Consider the following 23,191-nt stretch of genomic DNA (forward strand, 5'->3'; position numbering starts at 1 on the left):
CAAAATTTCTATCGCTAAGCGAGACAGTTGTGAAGTAAAGTTTGCCCCATTTTACAACCTTTCTTGCCACAGCTGTTCAGCGAATCCCTGCAGTTGTTAAGTTAGTAACACGGTTGTAAAGTGAATCTGGATTCCCCATTAATTTTGCCTTGCAGTAGGTTGCAAAAGCTGTTCCTGGGGAACCTGCAACCGTGAATAAATGTGAACCGGTTGCCAAGCATCTGAATTCTGATCATGTGATCATGCTGCAATGGTGTGAAAAATGGTCATAAGTTGCTTTTTTCCAGTGCTGTTGTAACTTTGAATGGTCACTCAATGAAAGATTCTTAAGTCAAGGATTACTTACATCGATTATAAGTTTGTATCTGGGTTCAGTTCAAGGTGTCACTTATTACTTTCAAAAAGTCCTATTTGGCATGGGTCCAGGGTATCTTCATTCATTCATTCATTCATTCATTCATTCATTCATTCATTCATTCATTCATTCCTATATGAGGAACCACTTAGCTCCAATGGGAATAATCCACCCTATTCAGGGGAAGGGACCTGTTGCAGATGCCATTGGCCAAGGAATCCCAGTGGGCAGGGTCAAAGAGAAGAGCCTTTTCCACTGTGGCCCTGGCCTTGTGGAACGTTCTAGAAGTGGAAGTGAGAACTGCTCGGAGCTTTCTGGCCTTCCAGAAGGGTATCAAAATGTAGTTTTCATGGGTGGCTTGGGGCCCGAGGGGCGGCACTGATCACTGGAGGTGGGTTGATGGGGGTAAAAAGAATATCTCATCCCTGTGCTGTTCATCTCCTTGGTCCTAGGTTTTCATATAGCATTTAAATTTTTAATTGTTTCTATATTCATCTTTTTACTGTTTGTAAGCTTCCCAGAGTCACCTTATTGGTGAGGGGGGCAGCATATAAATGTAATAAACAAACAAACATATGCACCACAGTTTCCTAGGAAGGAGTCGATACAACCCAGAGAGAAGCCCAAAGTAAGAGATTGCACACTCCTGAACTAGATGGGAGATGGAGGAAGAGGTTCAGGGTAGCTGGAGCCTAAAATCTCCCAGCGTAATAATAATAATAAAGTTGGAAGGGACCTTGGAGGTCATCTAGTCCACCTAGGCAGGAAACCCTATACCATTTCAGACAAATGGTTGTCCAGTCTCTTCTTAAAAACTTCCAGTGTTGGAAAATTCACAGCTTCTGGAGGCAAGTTGTTCCACTGATTAATTGTTCTAACTGTCAGGAAGTTTCTCCTTAGTTCTAGGTTGCTTCTCTCCTTGGTTAGTTTCCATCCATTGCTTCTTGTCCTGCCTTCAGGTGCTTTGGAGAATAGCTTGACTCACCTCTTCTTTGTAGCAGGCCCTGTGATACTGGAAGACTGCTATCATGTCCCCCCTCGTCCTTCTCTTCATTAAACTAGACACACCCAATTCCAGCAACCGTTCCTTATATGTTTTAGCTTCCAGCCTCCTGATCATCTTTGTTGCTCTTCTCTGTACTCTTTCTAGAGTCTCAACATCTTTTTTACATTGTGGTGACCAAAACTGGATGCAGTATTCCAAGTGTGGCCTTACCAAGGCATTGTAAAGTGGTATTAACACTTCACGCGATCTTGATTCTCTCCCTCTGGTATATCAATTACATTAGAAAGTTATTGCTTTAGTCTGGAAAAATTCCGTCTATTAGGATGTCAATTTTTTATTAGCAAATTTTTAAAACTGAGGCGTCCTTTGTGCTCTCTGAGCTTGGTTGTTTTCTTGTAGACATTTCATTACCCAAACTAGGTGATGTCATCAGTGCAAGTAAAAACCTGGACTTGATTTCACTGTGTTGTCTTTGAGCTTGAAACTGACAGAGGCTTGCAGCATTGGTGGGCCTAAACTGGATGCTCCCAACCAATCAGATATGACAAGACTGCAAAATATTGAAGAAACCACCCCTGATCCTTCTATATTGCCTTCTAAGGACATCAAGTAGAAATATTTGATTCCTCTTTTCCATTGCAGGATCCATTCTGGGTCGGTCACCGGGACCAGAGGTTTAGAATTCCGAGCTTTTGGACTTGTGATGGAGCCCATCCACAGGGAACTTCTCTTTGGCGAAGTGTGTGCTGTTCTGTGTGTGGTATTTATATGGTGCCTGTTGTATGTGGCTTTTTAGAAGTTGATTGGGGTGTGTTGATGGCTGACTATTAAGTCATTGGCTGTCATTTGCTTATGCTGCCCAGCCCTTGCCTTCTAATTACTTGATAACCTGGTGGTAAATCAGCACTTCTATTAACTGACAAGTGGCCTGTTTCTCAGGCTTCACACCATGGCTGTTTTTGTGCTTGCTCACCCAACAATCTTAGTAGCTGCAAAATTAAAAAGCAATGCAGGCTAAAAGAATAAAACATTTCCTCTGCTCTGGAATTTCAAGTTTCCTCTTGTTTCCCTAAAGCTAGATTTCTTAAATAACAAATAAACAGACCAAGTTGAGTCTGTTATCTAAAAAAAAGAAAAGAAAAGAAGTAATTTTATGAGACATTCAGGCATACCTGGTTTAGATCCTTCATCAACAGATCCATTATAGACTTGGTTTATGAATTCTGGCCTGTTGTCATTCATGTCGATCACATAAATGTAGAGATCAATTGGATTCTCTACTTTGTTTCCGTTCATATCTACGGCATGTGCTCTGAGCTGTTAACAAAATAAGGGGAAAAAAACTCTTTTAATAAACAGAGTGGTCACTGTTGTTTTATAGAATTCAACATCTGAAAAAGTATTTGGAAAAAACAACAACCATTCAATCCTTTCAACACTCTAAACATTGCAGACTTTTGAATGTTTTCTAAAAGTTTTTTTCCTTTCATATACTGAAATTACCCAGCTAATTTTGGTAAGCACAAATGAGAGAAGATATGAGGCTTAATCACTGTAGCTAGTTTAATGGACTTTTTTATCATTTTGTTCATAATCATGACCTCTTAGACATAAGAATCCTATTCTTCTTTGCCAGGTATATATGAATTTCACTGGTTATATGACAGTTAGAACAACAATAGATAGGGCTCGCAACTTGGGTGTCCTCCTGAATTCACAGCTCAGTTTGGAAGACCATGTAGAAGCTGTGACCAGGGGGGCTTTTGCCCAGGTTTGCCTGGTGCGCCATTTGCGACCCTATCTGGACTGGGATGCCCTGCGTACAGTCACTCATGCACTCGTGACCTCTCGTATAGACTACTGCAATGCTCTGTACATGGGGCTGCCCTTGAGGACCACTCGGAGGCTTCAGCTGGTGCAGAATGCGGCCGCGCGAGTTGTGATGGGGGTCTCCCGATACTCCCATGTAACACCTCTACTCCGCGAGCTGCATTGGCTTCTAGTTGCCCTCTGGGTGAGATTCAAGGTGCTGGTGATTACCTATAAAGCCATAAATGGCATGGGTCCAGATTACTTACGGGAGCACCTGCTGCCGGCATCATCTTCCCTTCGTCCTGTGCGCTCCCACAGAGAGGGTCTCTTCAGGGTGCCGTCAGTCAGAGAGTGTCGGCTTGCGGCCCCCAGGGGGAGAGCATTCTTTGTGGGCGCTCCAGCCCTTTGGAATCTACTACCGGTTGAGCTCCGGATGGCTCCCAACCTGCGCTCTTTCCACCGTGATCTGAAAACCTATTTATTTGAACAGGCCAGCCTGGTTTAAGGGTTTGGGGTATTTTTAGTTATTTATTGTTAGGGCTTAATTAATTTTATTTTATTTTAACTTTTGTATGTAATGCTTTTATTGCCCTGTACACCGCCCTGAGTCCTTTGGGAGAAGGGCGGTATAGAAATTCAATCAATCAATCAATCAATCAATCAATCAATCAATCAATCAATAAATAAATAAACCAGTGGAACAACCTGCCTGCAGAAGCTGGGCATGCTCCAACACTGGAAGTTTTTAAGAAGAGACTGGACAGCCATTTGTCTGAAATGGTATAGGGTTGCCTGCCCGAGCAGGGGGTTGGACTAGATGACCAGGTAGTCCTCCATTTATGACCACAATTGAGAGCAGAATTTTCATTGCTTAAGCAAGGTGGTTGTTAAACACTCGATTTTACGAGGTGGGGTTGTTGTTTTTTTGCCACAGTTGTTAAACAAATCTCTGCAGTTGTTAAATGAAGCATTCAAATGGTGATCACATGATCTGAGGACACTGGAGCCATCGTAAATACACACCAGTTGACAAGTGCCTGAATTTTGATCTCATGCCCATGAGAATGGTACAACGGTCTGAAGTGCAATGAAGTCATCTTTTTTTTTTCAGTTGTAACTTTAAACAGTGACTAAATGAATGGTTGTAAGTGGAGGACTAACTTTATGTACGTCAGTGTATTTTTATCTGTAGCTGGAAAAAAAGAAACTAACAAGATGAAGAGGAGCACAAAAGAGGCATATGCTGGCACTGTGTGGAAATTCCACCCACACAATGGGGAAAAGTGACTGCACTTCGATAGATGTATTTCAAACTCTAGCTTATCTTTATTATTGTACAATTATTAATATCATGATTCTGTTAATATCTTCATCTAATAATATTTTTGTGGGCAGAATACAGTTGCAGAGAGCAGAGGTTCAGTTTTGATTATTATTCTGAGGGAGCACATTTTTATAAACAACAACAATAATAATAATAATAATAGAGTTGGATGGGACCTTGGAGGTCTTCTAGTCCAACCCCCTGCTCAGGCAGGAAACCCTATGCCATTTCAGACAAATGGCTGTCCAGTCTCTTCTTAAAAATTCCTGTGTTGGAGCATTCCCAACTACTGGAGGCAGATTGTTCCACTGGTTAATTGTTCTAACTGTCAGGAAATTTCTCCTTAGTTCTAGCTTGCTTCTCTCTTTGGTTAGTTTACATCTGTTGCTTCTTGTCCTGCCTTCAGGTGCTTTGGAGAAGAGCTTGACTCCCTCTTCCTTGTGGCCGCCCCTGAGATACTGGAAGGCTGCTATCATGTCACACCTCATCCTTCTATTTGAACTGGTCAAAATGAAAGACAAGTTATTTCTTCCCTGATTGGGATCATTCAGATCAGGGAATTCACCACTGTCCTGGTTATTGGAAAAGTTATAGAGAGAAACCTGTTTCCATTGAAGATTAAGCCAAAAGCTATAAAGTCAAAAACAGTCAGTGAAGAAGATAGAAAAGTTGCTGCAACTTTCTTTTTCCCCTCACCCAGTTATCAATACAAACATCAAGAAGATAATATCGCCTTAGAAAAGCCATCTGCTTCTCTCTAAGTTTCCGTGGTTGCTTATTCTTCCATTGGTATATTGTAACCGAAGCTACTTCCAGGTTGTCATTTCTGTTGTTATTCACACTAATACTAATTGATATCAAACACATTATTACAATGCAAAGCTCACCAATCTGTTGCAAATAAATAATGTGATGAACAAATGTAAAGTTGTTTTTACTTTTTACCTGGTTTGAAACACTGCAAGATCCATTTTTCTGACCAAGAATCTTGAGCCTCCGCTGCAAAATTATTTATCTGTTTAATTATTTGCAGAGCCTACTTATCTTTGCCCCAAACCTAAAGTCTCTGGGCAACATTTTCTCCAACAGAAAGAAAATGACTCCATAAAAGAGTTACATTAGAACAATATCACAAACCAAACAACCAGCCAACAAACTGCAAACACAAAGATGAAATTCTAAATAAAACCAAGCATGAGTGAAGTGTCCCCCCTGGTAAGGATATAATAGCCTTCTTCATGGAAGCATCTGGCTGACAGCTGCAGGAAGCAAGGTAATTATTAATTTATTCACATTCTACATTTATTAAATAGTAATTTATATAGTACTTTTATGTAACACCTGCATTCAGTAAGGACAATGTCTTAGTGCCCAAGGCCATTGCTGACAAATCTGGGGTATGGATGAGACGATGTAAACAGTTATGTGGTTTCACAAAAAATGGCACTGGAATTCTTATATTTGTACTGAATTTGGGAATATTGCACTTATCTTAGGGCTTCCATTATAGCTTATTCTGATTCCCAGCCTCATATGGCAGAAAATCACCTTTACAGGTAGTCCTCAACTTATGACCACGATTGAGCCCAAAATTTATGTTGCAAAGTGAGACAGTTGTTAAATGGGTTTTGCCCCATCTTACAACCTTTCTCGCCACAGATGTTTGTGTGAATCACTGCAATTGTTAGTCACACGGTTGTTAAGTGAATCTGGCTTCCCCATTTACCTGGCCTAGCAGAAGGTCGTAAAAGGTGATCCCATCAGCTTGAGACACTGCAACCATCATAAATATGAGTCAGTTACCAAGCATCTGAATTTTGATCCCCTGACCCTGGGGATGTTGCAATGATTGTAAGTGTCAAAAACGATTATGTCACTTTCTTCAGTGCCTGTTGTAACTTCCAATGGTCACTAAACAAACTGCTGTAAGTTAAGGACTATTTGTAGTTACCTGCAGTTATAGTTAGAAGGGCCAGAAGAAGGCAACTGAGTGACCATGGGACCATGACTGATCAACCCTGTTCTCCATAATGAGAACTGGCATCTTAGTATCTTATTTTAGTTGTCTGTTTTTTGAAGCTTCCTGCATGTAGGATAGACACCTGAAGGGGGTCTACTCAGACACAGGCAAAGTTCCCTAAAGCTTGAGCATACCTACGATGCAAAGGGATTGGTGGGTAAGCCTAGACTGCAAATGGCTGCAGATGGCAGATGTGCACATCCTCCCAAATTCCAACTGTACATTATGCAGAAGTGTATGTCCTGTCTGCTGATTGGTTGATCCAACTTCCTGTTCTGTGCTTTGCTGAGTGAGCGCCCCCAAGCCAGGAAGTTACATTTGCAGAAACATAAAGGGAACATTTTTATGCAACCATCTCTGAATGACCGATGCATATATTCCTGAATGTGCACTGCCAGAGATATCTGCTCAGCCCTTCACTCTGGATCTCACTGAGTTTCATGACCTTAGCAATCTTGTCTGAAATGGTATAGGTTCTCCTGTTTGAGCAGGGGGCTGGACTAGAAGACCTCCAAGGTCCCTTCCATATTCTATTCTATTCTATTCTATTCTATTCTATTCTATTCTATTCTATTCTATTCTATTCTATTCTATTCTATTCTATTCTATTCTATTCTATTCTATTCTATTCTATTCTATTCTATTCTATTCTATTCTATTTCATTCCATTCCATATTCTATTCTATTCTATTCTATTCTATTCTATTCTATTCTATTCTATTCTATTCTATTCTATTCTATTCTATTCTATTCTATTCTATTCTATTCTATTCTATTCTACTCTACTCTACTCTACTCTACTCTACTCTACTCTACTCTACTCTACTCTACTCTATTGATATATGGACCTCAACTCCCAGAATTCTTAAAGCTGCTGAGATTTAGAAACTCTGATCTAAAAATCAATCAAATCCATTTTTATGATTGCATCACGGTATTGGCTGTTTTAAACTTCTGTCCCCTTTCATTTTGTTTGGTCACTAAAAGAGACTTCTTGATTCCATTGTGAAAAGCTGTCCGTGTTCTAAGGAAAGGCAAAAAAATTAGTGAAGGAAAACTATCTTTTTCAAAAGACATAGCTTTTTCCCTCTCTAGTGAAGCTTAAAAAATGGAAAGACTTATCAATTCTACTCTTAATAATATTTTCAACCAATTTATCAGTGTGAGAGAGCAGTTAGGGTGACTGGGCTATAATTCTTTTCATCCCACCTGGGCCCTTTTATAAATTGGTGTTGCTTCTGGTTCTTAAATACAGAGGCTGGGTTTTGTAAAGCTGCAAATTTTAGGTAATAGTTGGCAATTTCATTTCTGCACTGCTTAATAATCCTCCTGAATGCCACTAATTTTCCATGACTCATTATTTTTTAAAATGCCACCCTTTGTCACCTCTATTTGACACATTTCTTCTGAAGCACTACCTGGGAAAAAAAAGTGGTTTCATTTGTATACTTCTCCAGCATTTCCTAATGTGGAAACAAATGGAAACATTTAACTGTATTTTGCTATAATTTTCTTTTCTTTTTCTCTTTCTTTCCACTTTGGTATTTAATGGCCAAGCCTGCCTGGGCAAGCATTTCTTTTCAGATGTAGTATTATTACTGATGTTTGTGTCAACTCTACAATGAACCTGGCTGCAGCCATCTTCCTCTTCATTCTAGGTTGCCACATACAACGGAGGGAGGGGGGTTGCCTAGGTGCTTCACTAGTCAAATTAATCTGTCCCATGGGAACCAAGGTCATCTACTGCTCCCGCGACTGGGCATTGTATAAGCAAGCCCGCCAAATGAAAATATTGGGGAACGTAGTTGATTGCATAGTTTTGTGGATGAGACATTGTACTTTGCAACTGGGAAATTTTAGTGGGAATTTCAGACCTGGTTTCACTTTTGATTGTGCCGATACTCTGTAATGAATAAACATGTTCTTTGAGGAATTTCCAAGCCTCGGAATTCTGCTTTGTTTGTCTCTGTCTGTCAGAACCATGAGAGTTTGTTATTATTACAGCTAACAATTTAATCCTAGAATTCTTTCTCTTCAAACTACAAACCCTATGAATTATATAACTTTGCCACGGCTTCTTTTTATGCCTTCGCATTAGAACAGCTCTCTGAAAGATTATGGGAATTGCTTCAGCATACCCTGAGGGCACCATGTGAAGAAATCTGCACTAAAATAAGAGTAGACAATCAAGAACATTTCTAGTTGGTGTCAGGGCATAGAATGGAGATAATATTGGTTTGTATTTTATTTCTCATTGGTTTTTGATACCATGGATCATAGTATCCTTCTGACCTGATTTTGTAGATTAGGAATGGGAAAGGTGCTTTCCCAAAAGGCAACTAGACTTACTTGGTTTTTTCCCTTGAAAACATTTTGCTTCTTATCTTAAGAAGCTTCTTCAGGTCTGAAGAACAGAACTGAAGAAGCTTCTTGGATGAGAAACAAAATGTTCTCAAGGAAAATAACCAAGAAAGTCCAGTTGCCTTTGGGACAACCATGACCTGGATGATTGGGAATCTCCATAGACAATTAGGAATGGGAGGCACAGTGTTGCAGTGGTCTTCATGTTGATGGTTGCAGCATTCCAGGGTCATGTGACTGACATTTAGAAACCTTCCCAGCTGTCTTCCAACAAGCAAAACTCAATGAGGAAGCTGGATTCACTTAACAATCGGATCATTCGCTTGACAACTGCAGTGATTCACTTAACAACCATGGCAAAAAAGGTTGCAAAGTCAGGTAAGACTCACTTAACAATTGCCTTCCTTAGCAATAAAAAATCTGGTCCCAATTTTGTCCATAAGTTGAGAACAACCTGTATTCATTCTCTAGAGTAGATAACAGGCTCTCTTCCCAATTTTCTACTACAAAGCCATTTTACTGAAAGGAGCTCTCTGGGTCTTTAGACCTCCATCATGGCGACAGTCTTTCCAAATCTAAACAACCAGTCCCCATTTTTAGATTTATTTTTTTTTAAAGATATCTTTGCTATGACTCTTGAAGTCAATACTCTAGTCTACATGCTACAGAAGAACACGCATATCTGTCTTGACTTTAAATGGTTTCCTGAGCTATTCATTCTCCCTTTGGAAATAGCTATTCTCCATTTTGTTGAAACTCAGTGCATAAACCTGGAATGTAGAAGCCACTTTGTTGTTATTCACATTTTGTCTGGGAGCTGTTAATTTAGTCAGTCCGATCTGGAATTCACAAATTTCACTATTCCTGAAGCATTTCAGCTAACTCCCAAGTCTCTTTTTTGGGAAGTTTGCCCTGGCCAAATCAGTTCTTATACAAATTTTCCATTAAAACAGATGTGATGTCATTATTTCTTGCTATGGATGGTTGCTGCAGGTTGAAGAATTTTGCAAGATGCTTGTTCACTGAACTGTTTTAGCTTGAGTGCAAACCGTGATCAAATGTGTGTGTCTGTTTGCGTGTGTGTTCACGTCTGTGTAGGCTATATTTAGGCTATATACTATGTATGTATTATATACTGTATATATCTACTATATACTGTATTGTACATACTATCTACCGCAGAGGTCACCAACCTTTCTCGATTGGTGAACCGGAGGGGGAAGCATTTTACATGTGCGTGTACATGCATTCACACGCGGGGCTGTGAACAAGCATGTGACACAAACAGGGTGAGGCTAAAGCCCATGTGATACTCGCTAGCCCCGCCCCATTCTTGCATGGCGCAGCGCCCCATTTCCATGCCCCGCTGTGCGGCAGTGCCTGTCTTTGCACTTTGTAGCATGGCGGAGTCCCATTTTCATGCCCCATGGTGTGGCGGCATCCCATTTTCATGCCCCGCAGCATGGCATCCTGTTTTTGCACCCCGTTGCTGCGGCACTAGCCTGAGTGTGTGTATGTGTGTGTATACACACATGTGCATGCACTGGCCAGCCTGTCCTGTGGCCCACAGGTTGGGGATCCCTGGAGTACTGTACATACTGTGTTTACTGTATTGACAGGGCAGAGAAACAGCTTAACTTTTGGAGATTTCAAACAAAAGCTATCAAATATAATTAGAACTTTGGCTTGAGAAGCAGCAAAGCAAAAACAAATCCGAAAAGATGAGCTCTCTGCTTTGTTCTCTGCTTCATCTCAGAACAGAGACATTTTCCAAGCAGAAGACAGAGGGTGAAGGAATAATTTCTTCATTGTTTGAAGATAATAACTCTAATTCCAGGTACAAATTGCCTTTCTCTCCCAAGCTAATCTGACCTTTGACATGATCAAAAAGCTGCATTGAAAACAATGGGGTACTTCTGTGCAGATACAAGTCAAAACAGTAAGCAAACAGAAAGGCCTGAAATACACATATCACCTTTCATGTTTCATTAATTAATTACAAAAATACAGTCATAAATCTCGAGATTAAAATAATTCTTGGTTTTAAAAACTCATTGAAAAGTGCTGTGTTATGAGACAGACAGACAGACAGACAGACAGACAGACAGACGAGAATGTTTTATTTATAACTACTCTGGAATGTAATTATTTAGAATGCAAATGTTGTGGGCAGGGATCTGTAGGTCTTGTGTGGCATTTAGATGCAAGTATAAACTAAATAAAAATACTAAATATTAAAAGATGGAAATTTGTGTTTTTTTTAAAAAAAGCTAGAATGTATTGTTTCTATTAATTGTGGAAAGCAATTACTTGATGTGCAAAAGCAGCAATTTCACTGCATAGATTTTTTTAAAAAAAATAAAACATTCTTGATCATTCTTTTTTAATCTGTTTTTTAATCAGTTCACTGCAAAGTTCACAGAGTATTTATTTCTTACACACAAATTCTCATGTTGTCCACTATCAACAAGGCAAGATGTACCTAAGATGTTAGATACCACGGGTGCCTATAAAGATGTTAGATACAACACATAGCAAGGACATTTACAACTGATTCCCATCAAGTAAGTCCCAAATCAGTTTTCAATCTAGGCCAGGGGTAGGCAACCTCGGCTCTTTTATGATTCATGGACTTCAACTCCCAGAATTCCTGAGTCAGCTATAAGTCATAAAAGAGCTGAGGTTGCCTAGTCTAGGCTAAGCACCAACGGAATAATATTGTTGCTTGTCCTAACTCACCTTTGGTGACTTAGGAATGTGTGGCTTATAACAGAGGTCCTCAACTTTTTGGGTACCAGGGACCAGTTCTGTGGAAAAAAGGTTTTTCCGCAGACCGGAGAGGTGTGTGGTTTTGTGTGCTGCCTGCATCCCTGAGATGGGGCTTTGCTTGTTTGTGCAGACCGTTTGCTGGCATGCTGCAGCCTGGTACAGGTCCACGGATGGGGGTTGGGGACTCCCGGCCAATAAGATGCTTGAATGTTTGGTGAATCTCTCTCTACTGCAGTTATTATCCTGTGATAAGCAGGGTTTCTTTTGAAACAAATGCAGAAAGTTATTAGTGGAAGGCGAGTATCTTCTAGATCGACCGTTGGTCTGACTCTGTAAAACTGTTCTTAATTACAAGTTGATGGCCTTGGGAGTTAATTAAGTCCAGAGTCTATGAACTTGTCTATGAGATTAATTAAAATCCATAAACTACAATACTTTTTCTGAACTCAAGAAGGCAAAGAAGATTAAAAAGGAAATCCTTGCACATTTGAACTTCAGCTTCACTATTTAGAAGTTTAGAATGCCTGCTAAAGTGTGTTTGTGTGTGGGGGGGAATCGCATTTCATCAATGGACTGCAAAAGTGGTCAATTAATGAGTCTGTATTTTGGGACTTTGACTTTGACATTTTCAATAGTGGAGGTCCATAGGAGAAAAGGGGTCAACAGAAATAATTAGTACATTTGCTGATAAGAACTGCATCAGTTAGAGAAGCTTGGTCTGGTATAAATACAAAAGACACTAATGGCAATTTGTTCACAACTCATGCTGTTCTGAGTTACTTCTTAAGCTAAATAAATAGAGAAAATGATTTCTTTTTTCCCTTATCAAATAGCTATGTAGCATAATAATGGAGGCATATGGGACAAAGTTGCCCATGCAGGAGCTGTTCTTTATAGGCAAGACCCATTATGGCAGGACTGGATAGGGGCCTCTTAAACTCAAGTTCAGGGCTATAAGAAATAATTGTCTTGTAAAGGAAGGGGGAAAATCCCCAAACAACCTTGGAACATAAAGCAATACAGGTCAGTCCTGGACTTACAACCACAAATGAACCCAAAATTTCCATTGCTCAGTAAGGCAGTTTTTAAGTGAGTTTTGCCCCATTCTACCACATTTTTTTTTGCCACAATCATAAAGTGAATCATTGCAGTTGTTTAGTGAACCATATGGGTCGTCAAGAGAATCCGGATTCCCCCCACTGATTTTGTTTGTCGGAAGCCAGCTGGGAAGGTCATTGCGGTCATGTGATTCTGGAACAGTGCCACCGTCATAAATACCTGCCAGTTGCCAAGTGCCCAAATTTTGATCACATGGCCACGGGAGATGGTGCAAGTGTGAAAAACAGTCAAAAGTAACTTTTTTTCCAGCGCCATTGCAACTTCAAATGGTCACTAAAGGAATGGTTATTATTATTATTATTATTATTTATTTAATTTATATACTGCCCTTCTCTCAAGAGACTCAGGGCGGTTAACAGGGCAATACGTAAAAGACAGATACAAAAGTTAAAATTATTAAAACATGATTAAACAATGCCCATAGTACAAATTTAAAATTAAAGTCATAATAACAAACCCACCCCGTCCCATCAGGCCAGGCCCGCTTCCTTAAAGAGATGGGTTTTAAGGTCGCGCCGGAAGGAGCGGAGGTCGGGCGCCATCCGGAGCTCTACCGGAAGATGGTTCCATAAGTCCGGTGCACCCACAGAGAACGCTCTCCCCCTGGGGGCCACCAGTCGACATTCTTTGACCGGTGGCACCCTGAGGAGGCCCTCTCTGTGGGAGCGTACTGGGCGGAGGGAAGTTGACGCCGGCTGCAGGTGCTCCCCAAGGTATTCTGGACCCATGCCATGGAGGGCTTTGTAGGTCATTACCAACACCTTGAACCTCACCCGGTTGTAAGTCAAGGTCAACCCAGCTTTTCATTTCGACCCCAAACCACCCCAGTGATGCCCTCGACGTGATGTCCCGTTGTCTGGAGGCGGTTCGGGTCTGGATGGGGAGGAACAGGCTTTGATTTAACCCTGACAAGACTGAGTGGCTGTGCGTACCGGCATCTCGGGATATTCAGGATATTCCACCCCTCTCTAGGGGGGGTGAGTTATTACCCCCTGTAGATAGGGCTCACAACTTGGGAGTCCTCCTAGATTCACAGCTTTCCCTAGAAGACCATATAGTAGCTGTGACTAGGGGGGCCTTCGCCCAGGTCCGCCTGGTGCGCCAGTTGCGGCCCTATCTAGACCGGGATGCCTTACGTACGGTCACTCACGCGCTCGTGACCTCTCGTCTGGACTACTGCAATGCTCTCTACATGGGGCTACCCTTGAAGACCACTCGGAGGCTCCAACTGGTACAGAATGCAGCCGCGCGAGTTGTGTTGGGAGTTTCCCGACACTCCCATGTCACACCTCTGCTCCGTGAGCTGCATTGGCTTCCAGTTGTCTTCCGGGTGAGATTCAAGGTGTTAGTAATGACCTACAAAGCCCTACATGGCATGGGTCCGGAATACCTTGGGGAGCACCTGCGGCCGGCGTCAACTTCCCTCCGCCCAGTACGCTCCCACAGAGAGGGCCTCCTCAGGGTGCCACCGGTCAAAGAATGCCGACTGGTGGCCCCCAGGGGGAGGGCGTTCTCTGTGGGCACGCCGGATTTATGGAACCATCTTCCGGTCGAGCTCCGGATGGCGCCTGATCTCCGCTCCTTCCGGCGCGATCTTAAAACCTACCTTTTTGAACAAGCTGGCCTGGCCTGATGGGATGGGGTTGGGTTTATAAATCGGTCTTAACTTTTTAATCTGTACTAATTTATTACGGGCATTGCTGTTTAATCACTTTTTAATTTTTGTATCTTGTTTTTTATTATGTATTGCCCTGTTCACCGCCCTGAGTCCTTCGGGAGAAGGGCGGTATACAAATTAAATTAATAATAATAATAATTAATAATAATAATAATAATAATAATAATATAGATTTTAACTTTGTTGAATATATGTCTTTAGCTAGCTCACTTCTGTATGTCCGTTCTAGTGTCTGCTTTTCAACCTACTGTATTCTGTATAAATGAGTGCCATAATTCATTACGCTTATCCATTCAAAGTTTAGGCTTATGGGCAAGCCAATATAGGTGATAAGTGCAATCAGATCTTCAATCCATTGAGTAAAAGGAGCCGTACATTTATTTTTCCAATGCTTAGAATACCAATCTTTTGGCCATAGTAAGGGCGTGGAAAATCACTTTAAGTTGTCTAGTTGTTAAATTCCACATACTGGTTATGTATGTAGTTCAGACGAAAATTATCCCCTCAAAATTTGTCATACAATCATTATTTATATAATCCACTGCTTTCTCTCAAAGCTTGTTAAATATAGGACATTGTAAAAACAGGTGGTTTAAAGAAGCTTTATCCTTCTATCTCCACCAAAATGCTGTTTTGGACAGCATTTTCTAGACAGACGTAATGGAGACCGATAAAGGATAATTGTATAAATGTATCAGAATTATATATGTTTTGAATAATATTTGCATTAGACTAGTATATATAGAATTGTAACTGCTACTGTAACAATTACATATCATATTTTTCTCATATTTTTTACTTTTTTATTATAGCACTTTTTATGTGTTCTTTTCTTAATAGTAATAGTACCACTATTAATATTATTATAAAAATATATCACTGTATGTCAGTGAAGACTCAACCATCCTGGCCAAAGGTGTCTAAAGGTTGAAACATGGCAACTGGACCAAACTTCATTAATCTGAGACATTTCCTTGCCCATCCAAGCAACTGGACTAGAATATTTTTGCTCTGACTGAGTTTGCTTATGAGCAATGAAACGTCTCAAATTAACAAAGTTTGGTCCAGTTGCCACGATTCAACCTTTAGACATTATCACTATCACCATTATTTTTGTGTTTTGCCCTTTTTTTTCTTTTTGCTATGAATTAAAAAGAAATAAAAATAGATAAATAAAAAAGGCTGCTATGCTGGACTGCTTAGTGTCACTGGAGATGAGATTGCCAGATATTCCTGGGAGACAGACATAATTAATATAATTAAATATTGGACCCACTGGGCTTTTCCAGCTTTATGATAATATAACTCTCAGATGAGGAGATCATGTATTTTAATTCTTTCAAACAGCCTCCAATCCCTTCCACCCAGCAATAAAACAGAAGAAATTGAACCGAAATCAATTTCCATGAGTTTTTATTTTCCATACGGGTGGATTTTGTAAAATTGTTTTGGGGAGTATGTGGTCATACAACACCCATCTGCAGTCTGGATCAGACTTATCTCCTGGTCGGTTGAGTTTCAATGTGATAAAACTATATGTGATGAGAATTAAAGCTATATAAATTCTTTCTACCTTCAAACTATAAAAAAGGTGTTGTAGGAAGAACAGCAACAACAACAGCTTTATTGATTAGCCCTTGGGCCATATCAAAGTGCAAAGTTCCAGCAACAAACTGTCACCAAAACTTGATAAAAGCGATCCAAAATGGAATTTGATAAAATACAATTTAAAATGGAATTAAATAAGATACAATTTAAGATGAAATAGTAATAAAATACAAATTTAAGATATAGATAAAATATAACATTATATTTCGGAGTTGCCCTTACAATCTACCCCAATCAGTCCCACATATGCAGATCTTAACCAGATCATTTTGTTTAAATACTGTGCTACATTAAATGTTATTTTCAAGTTCTGACCGGACATAAGATAAGTTATTTTGATATGGGGATCCCAATGGGTCATTTGTTTGGTATATAGACCAAGATACCTGTCTCTCACCCTCTTATACAATTTTTGTAAAATTGTTTTGAGGAGGATGTGGTCATACAACACCCATCTGCAGTCTGGATCAGACTTATCTCCTGGTCTGTTGAGTTTCAATGTGATAAAACTATATGTGATGAGAATTAAAGCTGTATAAATTCTTTCTATCTTCAAACTATAAAGAAGGTGAAAAGTCTGGACTTCATTGTTGTGTTTACCTACGGAGATGGCACCAGAATTGGAAAAAACAATGAGTAGGTCACTGACCCATTGTCTTAAATGTAAAAAAAACAACAACAGTATTTTTACTTTGTTCTGTTCTGAATAAATCTCATATCTAACAAATTAATCTGAAAATTATTGAGTTTGCCTTAAAACCAAAAGAAAGAGGAACACAAAGAAAAAGAAGTCAGTAGTAATTAAGAAACAAGATAATGCACATGTATAATTTTTTTTAAAAAAAAATTGCAATGTAACGATTATGATCACACAGTCATGCAATTAAGCTAACAGGAAAGTATGTGCTGATAAACAGAGAATATTGCTAAAGAGAAGACTGATTAACATCGGCACTAATTCTGATTTTAATTGGTTCGCGAATTGATAGGAGAAAAGCAACTATTAGCCACGCAGATGGTTAACTTGATGATCAGTTTTTTTTTCTTTTTAGTTTTTACGTCTGAAGAATAATTGGTCCTATTGTATTATGAGTTGGCAATTTCCTTTAGAAAATGTGTATCTATGCAACGGCCCGAGTTCATCATTTGAATATCACCTTTTCACTCCTATTTCAGTCATATGCAGGTTACTTATTTTTGGTAAGCATATATTTTGTTCAGGGAAAAAAAAACAACCTCTTTCCAAATTTGGAAACACGTGAATATCAAATAATACTTGTGTACTGATTTATGTACCAATACAAATACTTTGCATTAAAAATATTTCAGTTGAAATAAACACATCTTCTCCATGTCTACCATATTTCCTAGGATTGTGTGCTTCCAGCACCACAGTCACAATTATAGATGAGAAGGTCAAAATACTGTTGGGAAATGAATACAGCATTACAAATCCCAAGATATTCCTACTTGCTTGAGTAGGAACAAGGTAATCCCAAAGGGCCAAAGGTTCAGAGAGAACATTACAGTATGTATTATACTTATTTTATTTATTTTATTTTATTGGATTTATATACCGCCCTATTCCCATAGGACTCAGGGCAGTTTACAGGGCAGTTAAAACCATGAATACAAAAAATTAAAAACAATTAAAACAATTAAATTAAATTCAAGCCCCAAGAGTAAATCTAAAACCCAGTTAAATTAACAACCCCACAGTCTGGACCAAACAGATCGAAGAGCCAATTTTTCAGGTCCCGGCGAAATGAGCGAAGGTCGGGGGCAGTCCTAAGTTCTGTGGGTAGTTGGTTCCATAGGGCAGGGGAACCCACAGAGAACGCCCTTCCCCTGGGAATAACCTGCCGGCATTCATTAACCGGCGGTAACCTGAGAGGGCCCTCCCTGTGGGGGCGCACAGGACGATGGGAAGATGTACTTGTACTTAATTGTTTTTTTAATTTTATTGTGTCAAACTAATTCAAAGAAAGAAAGGAAAAATATACAGACCATAATTAACAACAAAAAAACTATAAGAAGAAAAGGAAGAAAAAAAAAGGAACACAGGGAGATTTTATCCTATGCATTGTATCCCTCACCTATACTCATCAGTCTTTAGTATCTTTCCTCTTTTAGCTATGAAGTCTTTTCATAATTTCTGACCAAATAATATTAATTAAAATAATAATTACAGATTTAAGAAAAATTGTACAATGAAATACATCACGTGAGGTGTTAATACCACTTTATAATGTCTTGGTAAGACCATGCTTGGTATAGTGCATCCAGTTATATCGGTCGCAACGATATAAAAAAGATGTTGAGACTCTAGAAAGAGTGCAGAGAAGAGCAACAAAGACAATCAGGGGACTGGAGGCTAAAACATACAAAGAACGGTTGCTGGAATTGGGTATGTCTAGTTTAATGAAGAGAAGGACTAGGGGTGACATGATAGCAGTGTCCCACTATCTAAGGGGCTGCCACAAAGAAGATGGAGGTCAACCTATTCTCCAAAGCCCCTGAAGATAGGACAAAAAACAATGGATGGAAACTAATCAAGTAGAGAAGCAACCTGGAACTAAGGAGAAATTTCCTGCTAGTGAGAACAATATATCAGTGGAACAACTTGCCTCCAGAAGTTGCGAATGCTCTAATACTAGAGGTTTTCTTGATAGAACATTTAATCAGTGGAACCATTTGCCTTCAAAAATTTGTGGGTCTCTAGTTCCAGATGTATGGAAAGGGAATTACAGTGGAAGATCATTTCATATATTCTAGACAGGAAGTTTGGGTTTCTTTCCAAGTTAATCAATGTGAGATCCTTAAGAGGTATGTTTGTACAGGTAGTACTTGACTTATGACCAAAATTAAACCAGAAATTTCTGTAGCTATGCAAGACAATTATTAAGTGAATTTTGCCCCATTTTATGATCTTCCTTGAGTCGCTGCAACTGTTACTTTAGTAACACAGTTTGTTAAGTGAATCTGGATTCCCTTTTGACCTTTCTTGTCAGAAGGTTGCAAAAGGTGATCGCATGATCCAGAGACCCTGCCAACTGTCATAAATACCTGCCAGATACCAAGCTTTCAAATTTTGATCATGTGCCCCTGGAGCTGCTGCAATGGTCATGCGAAAAATAATCATAACTCACTTTTTTCAGTGCCATTGTAACTGTAATTGGTCACTAAATGAATGGTTATAAGTCAAAGACTACCTGTACAGGGAGTACATTGCAAAATATATGGGTGTTTTGCTGCACTGATTCATTGCACTTTTAATCGGCTGGACCTCAGCCTTCAAAACTGTGCATGACACAGGATACACTCCACTCTGTCCAACAACACATCTCAACCTCATTTTGGGATGTTGAACTGATCTTCCGTGATGGTGCAGTGGTTAGAATTCAGAATTGCAAGCTAATTCTGCTGACGGTTAGGAGTTCGATCTTCACAGGCTCAAGGTTTGATTCTCACTGGCTCAAGGTTGGCTCAGCCTTCCATCTTTCTGAGGTTAGTAAAATGAGGACCCAGACTGTTGGGGGCAATATGCTGACACCGTAAACTGATTAGACAGCACTGTGAAGCACTATAAAGCAGTATATAAGTCTAAGCACTATTGTTATTTTGTGTATGTTTGTGTGCTAGTTTATTCTGTGAAGAATACTGAAATCTGTTATCAGTGATGAAAGGAAGTTCTTCTTGGACTTAGAAAGACAACCTGTCCTTTTTCTTCCCCTACATGGGTCATAGAAAGAATTGAATAGCCATTTCTAAGCCTCTCTCAAAAGCCATTGTCTTAACCAGAATAGTTAATAGTGAACATGTATTATTAAATAGTCCCAAGGTCAGAGAAAGCCATCATTATGACCAGCAAAGTTACCTCTTCTTGGCTGAGAGTTTATCATGCTAGAATCCTAATGACTCCATCAAAGGCATCCTTCTGAGATGTTCTACCTAAATTAATGTCCAAGTTATAATGGCCTTCCATCAGTGAGACATAATTGGCAATTCTGAAGCAGCACAAAACCTGTATCTCTAACTTTTCTCTCTCTTTTCTTAAAGGGTATCCTTTTGCTTCAGATTTTGCCGGGGTCACTGGAGAAAATAATTGCTTTTGTTCAAGGAATATGAAATAATTTTTCCACAGATGCCCCTATAGCTTTAAAGAAATTCCTTCCACCATGTAGCTAAGGAGTTAATATACTTTCCTGACCTCTCCACCTTTGTCCACAGTCGGTGTCAACATAGTTAAAGCGTACCTTACCAAGTACACCTTGCTGAAAATAATGCCTGTTGTAGAACTCTTTAAGAAGATAAAGTCAGTTGAAATGACCCATATTACTTTATGAGTAATTTATAACATATTTGGAGATCCATATGGCTTAAAAGGTCCCACAGTTATGTACCCAAAGTCAGCGCAGAAGACTAAAGGCTTTACAGACTTCCTATGCACAAGGCGAAATTCAAGGCAAAGTTTCCTACCAATGTATGAGAAACAATTGGTTTACAAAGCCTTGGGGAAAGGTTGGACCTTTAATGAAAGAACACATTTCCCCTGCATGCAGGAAGTCCAAAAATCAATCACCTCCAGATTCACAGAATGACTCTGATCTGAAATCCTGGAGAGACAGTATGAAGCACAATGAGTTATTCAGACTAGAGCCGAATGTCTACCAAAGTTTGCAGTCAACAAGCAAAACCTGCACATAATCTACAAATAGCCAGATGTTAAAGCCAGAAGTTCTTATGAACAATCCAGGTATAACTAGAAGCCAATTCAGAAATGAGGAAGACAAGCTAAAGAGAAATCTGAGATTCTGGAAGGCAAGGAAATGGGAGAATGATATAGGTAAGAATATTGGTGGTTGATTCTAGCAATTGAGTGAGGTATGATATGTTCATCTTTGACACTTTTAGAATAAAATAGAGCTGGAAGGGACCTTGGAAGTCTTCTAGTCCAGCCCCCTGCTCAAGCAGGAGAACCTATACCATATCAGACAGGTGAATGTCTAGTCTCTTCTTAAAAATCGCTACTGATGGAGTGCCCACGATTTCTGGAGGCAAGCTGTTCCACTGGTTGATTGTCCTCACTGTCAGGAAGTTTCTCCTTAGTTCCAGGTTGCTTCTTTCTTTGATCAATTTCCAACCATTGTTTCTCATCCTTCCCTCTGGTGCTTTGGTGAACAACCTGGCCCCCTCTGCCTTGTGGCAGCCCTTCAGATACTGGAATTTTTGATATATTCATCTTTGGCATTTATGATATGTTCATCTTTGGCATTTATGATACATTTATCTATAACCCTTCTCCTGTTCTGCCTTTGTTGGCACTTGTTGTAATTTGGTTAAGTTCAGGAAGTCTACTTCCCCCATTTAATTGGATTCAGAGGCTCTATCTCTGACTATCAACACAGATATATGTTTGCTTTCATGGACATGGAAGTGTTCAAATTCTTCCGTCGATCATCTGGGCTGATCTGAATTGAACTGATCTGAAATAAATGTACTAGCATACATACAAAAACACATGTGCACAATTTTGTCTATGTATTACAGGCACCTTTATGGTTATTCATTCAACATGGAAGTGTGTGCATATATGTATATCTATACAGAATTTCTTATTAGAGAAATCCCAGACCTTAAGAACTTTGCATTCAGGGTTTGCTTATGACTGAGATGTGCTTGAAATTGCCAGAGAAGGAAGGGAGGGAGGAAGGGAAGGAAGGTTGGGAAAAATAGACATAAGAAGAGAAGTACGGCTTCCGGTTCTGGATTTTGGCACGGCCAGATGCGTGAGGGAATGCTTCCCACGTCGTCTGGATTTCTTCATTGGGGGACCCCTGTAAAGGGGTCGAAAGTCGCCCTGGAGGGGTGACGAGTGGGGGAGAGGTCTCTCTAGTCAGCGGTAGAAGGGCAGAGGCCCTTCCGTTGGCTTGGAGCAACTCTCTGAACCAACAAAGAAAGGATCGGCCACTCCCATGGCCCATCGTTTCAGCCGTTTCCTGCTGAAGCCAAAATTACAACAAAGCACTTGAAACTACTTGAAAACTGGGTGAGAATTGCCTTCTTCCTTTCCTAATTGCCTTCTTCTTCCTGCTAAATGCTCCTTGAATTTGCTTCCCCCAGCGAGGAGAGAGGAAAGGGAGCCTTTCCCCCCCCACCCTCCTTAAGGATGGCCTTTGTTCATGCCGGAAGAAAAAAGAAAACTTTGAACAGAATAATACTATTTAATTTGACTTACTTCCTTTCTATTTTTGGCGACCCAAAACTATCCTTACAGAAACTGGCTATTCTGTCTATTTGATTAAAAAAGGGAGAAAAGAGAGAAAAGAACTACTTAAAAGTACTCAAAACTGATAAATTACTCTGTCTGAAAAAGATTTTAAGTACACTGGGGACATCTTGTGGCCTTTTTGGCAAATAACCTGTTTATTCTGGAACTGCCCTTGACATTATCAGCTAAAGATAAAAACCTGAAACAGCTAGAGGTGAACTCAAGGTTTGTGGAGGTGAACATTTACTGACTTTTGTTTAAAAATTAGCCTCCACTAAGGACTATTTACCACTACTTCAAAATGGAAACTGATCAGCCGCAAACCTCGTTTGACTATAAGCTCATATTAGAAACAATCCATAAAGTTTCTGAGATGTTTATCTCCAGGCTGGAAAATTTAGGTGCCAACTCCAATTTACAAGCTATAGCCCAGACTTCAACTAAAGAATTTACAACTCAGAATATAACAAAAATGGAGCAAATTACTACTGAGACAGAGGAACACCTGCAATTAGTGCTGCCTGCAATTAGTGCAGGTTCGCATCCCACCAGGCTCAAGGTTGACTCAGCCTTCCATCCTTCCGAGGTAGGTAAAATGAGGACCCAGATTGTCGGGGGCAATAAGCTGACTTTGTAATAATGCCACTTGGGGGGGGGGGCAAAAGCCCTAATAAGCAATATCCTTCATAGAATGAAGGATATTGCTAAGCACATTGATTTGTGCTTTAAATTGTAAGCTGCCCTGAGTCTTCAGAGAAGGGCGGGATATAAATGGGATTAAAAAAAACAACACAAGGTACAACAAGATATTGAAAAAATTAATACAAAAAAATTGACTCTATCCAAGGAACCGACAACTCTAAAAGTA

The 23,191-nt window shown here is 39.8% G+C and overlaps 1 protein-coding gene across 1 annotated transcript in view; it reads right to left on the bottom strand.

Annotated features, from left to right (window-relative positions):
* Positions 1-23,191, bottom strand: part of CDH4 (cadherin 4) — a gene marked incomplete at its 5' end in the record, with an annotated part of 1,024,675 nt that overhangs the window by 167,711 nt on the left and 833,773 nt on the right. The window contains one exon of the mRNA XM_083358225.1: positions 2,534-2,678. Within this exon, the coding sequence (XP_083214351.1) occupies positions 2,534-2,678 (145 nt within the window). The remainder of the gene's footprint in view (positions 1-2,533; positions 2,679-23,191) is intronic.

This window comes from Vipera ursinii (genome assembly GCF_947247035.1).
Source record: "Vipera ursinii genome assembly, chromosome: 3".
In the NCBI taxonomy this organism is placed as follows: domain Eukaryota; kingdom Metazoa; phylum Chordata; class Lepidosauria; order Squamata; family Viperidae; genus Vipera; species Vipera ursinii.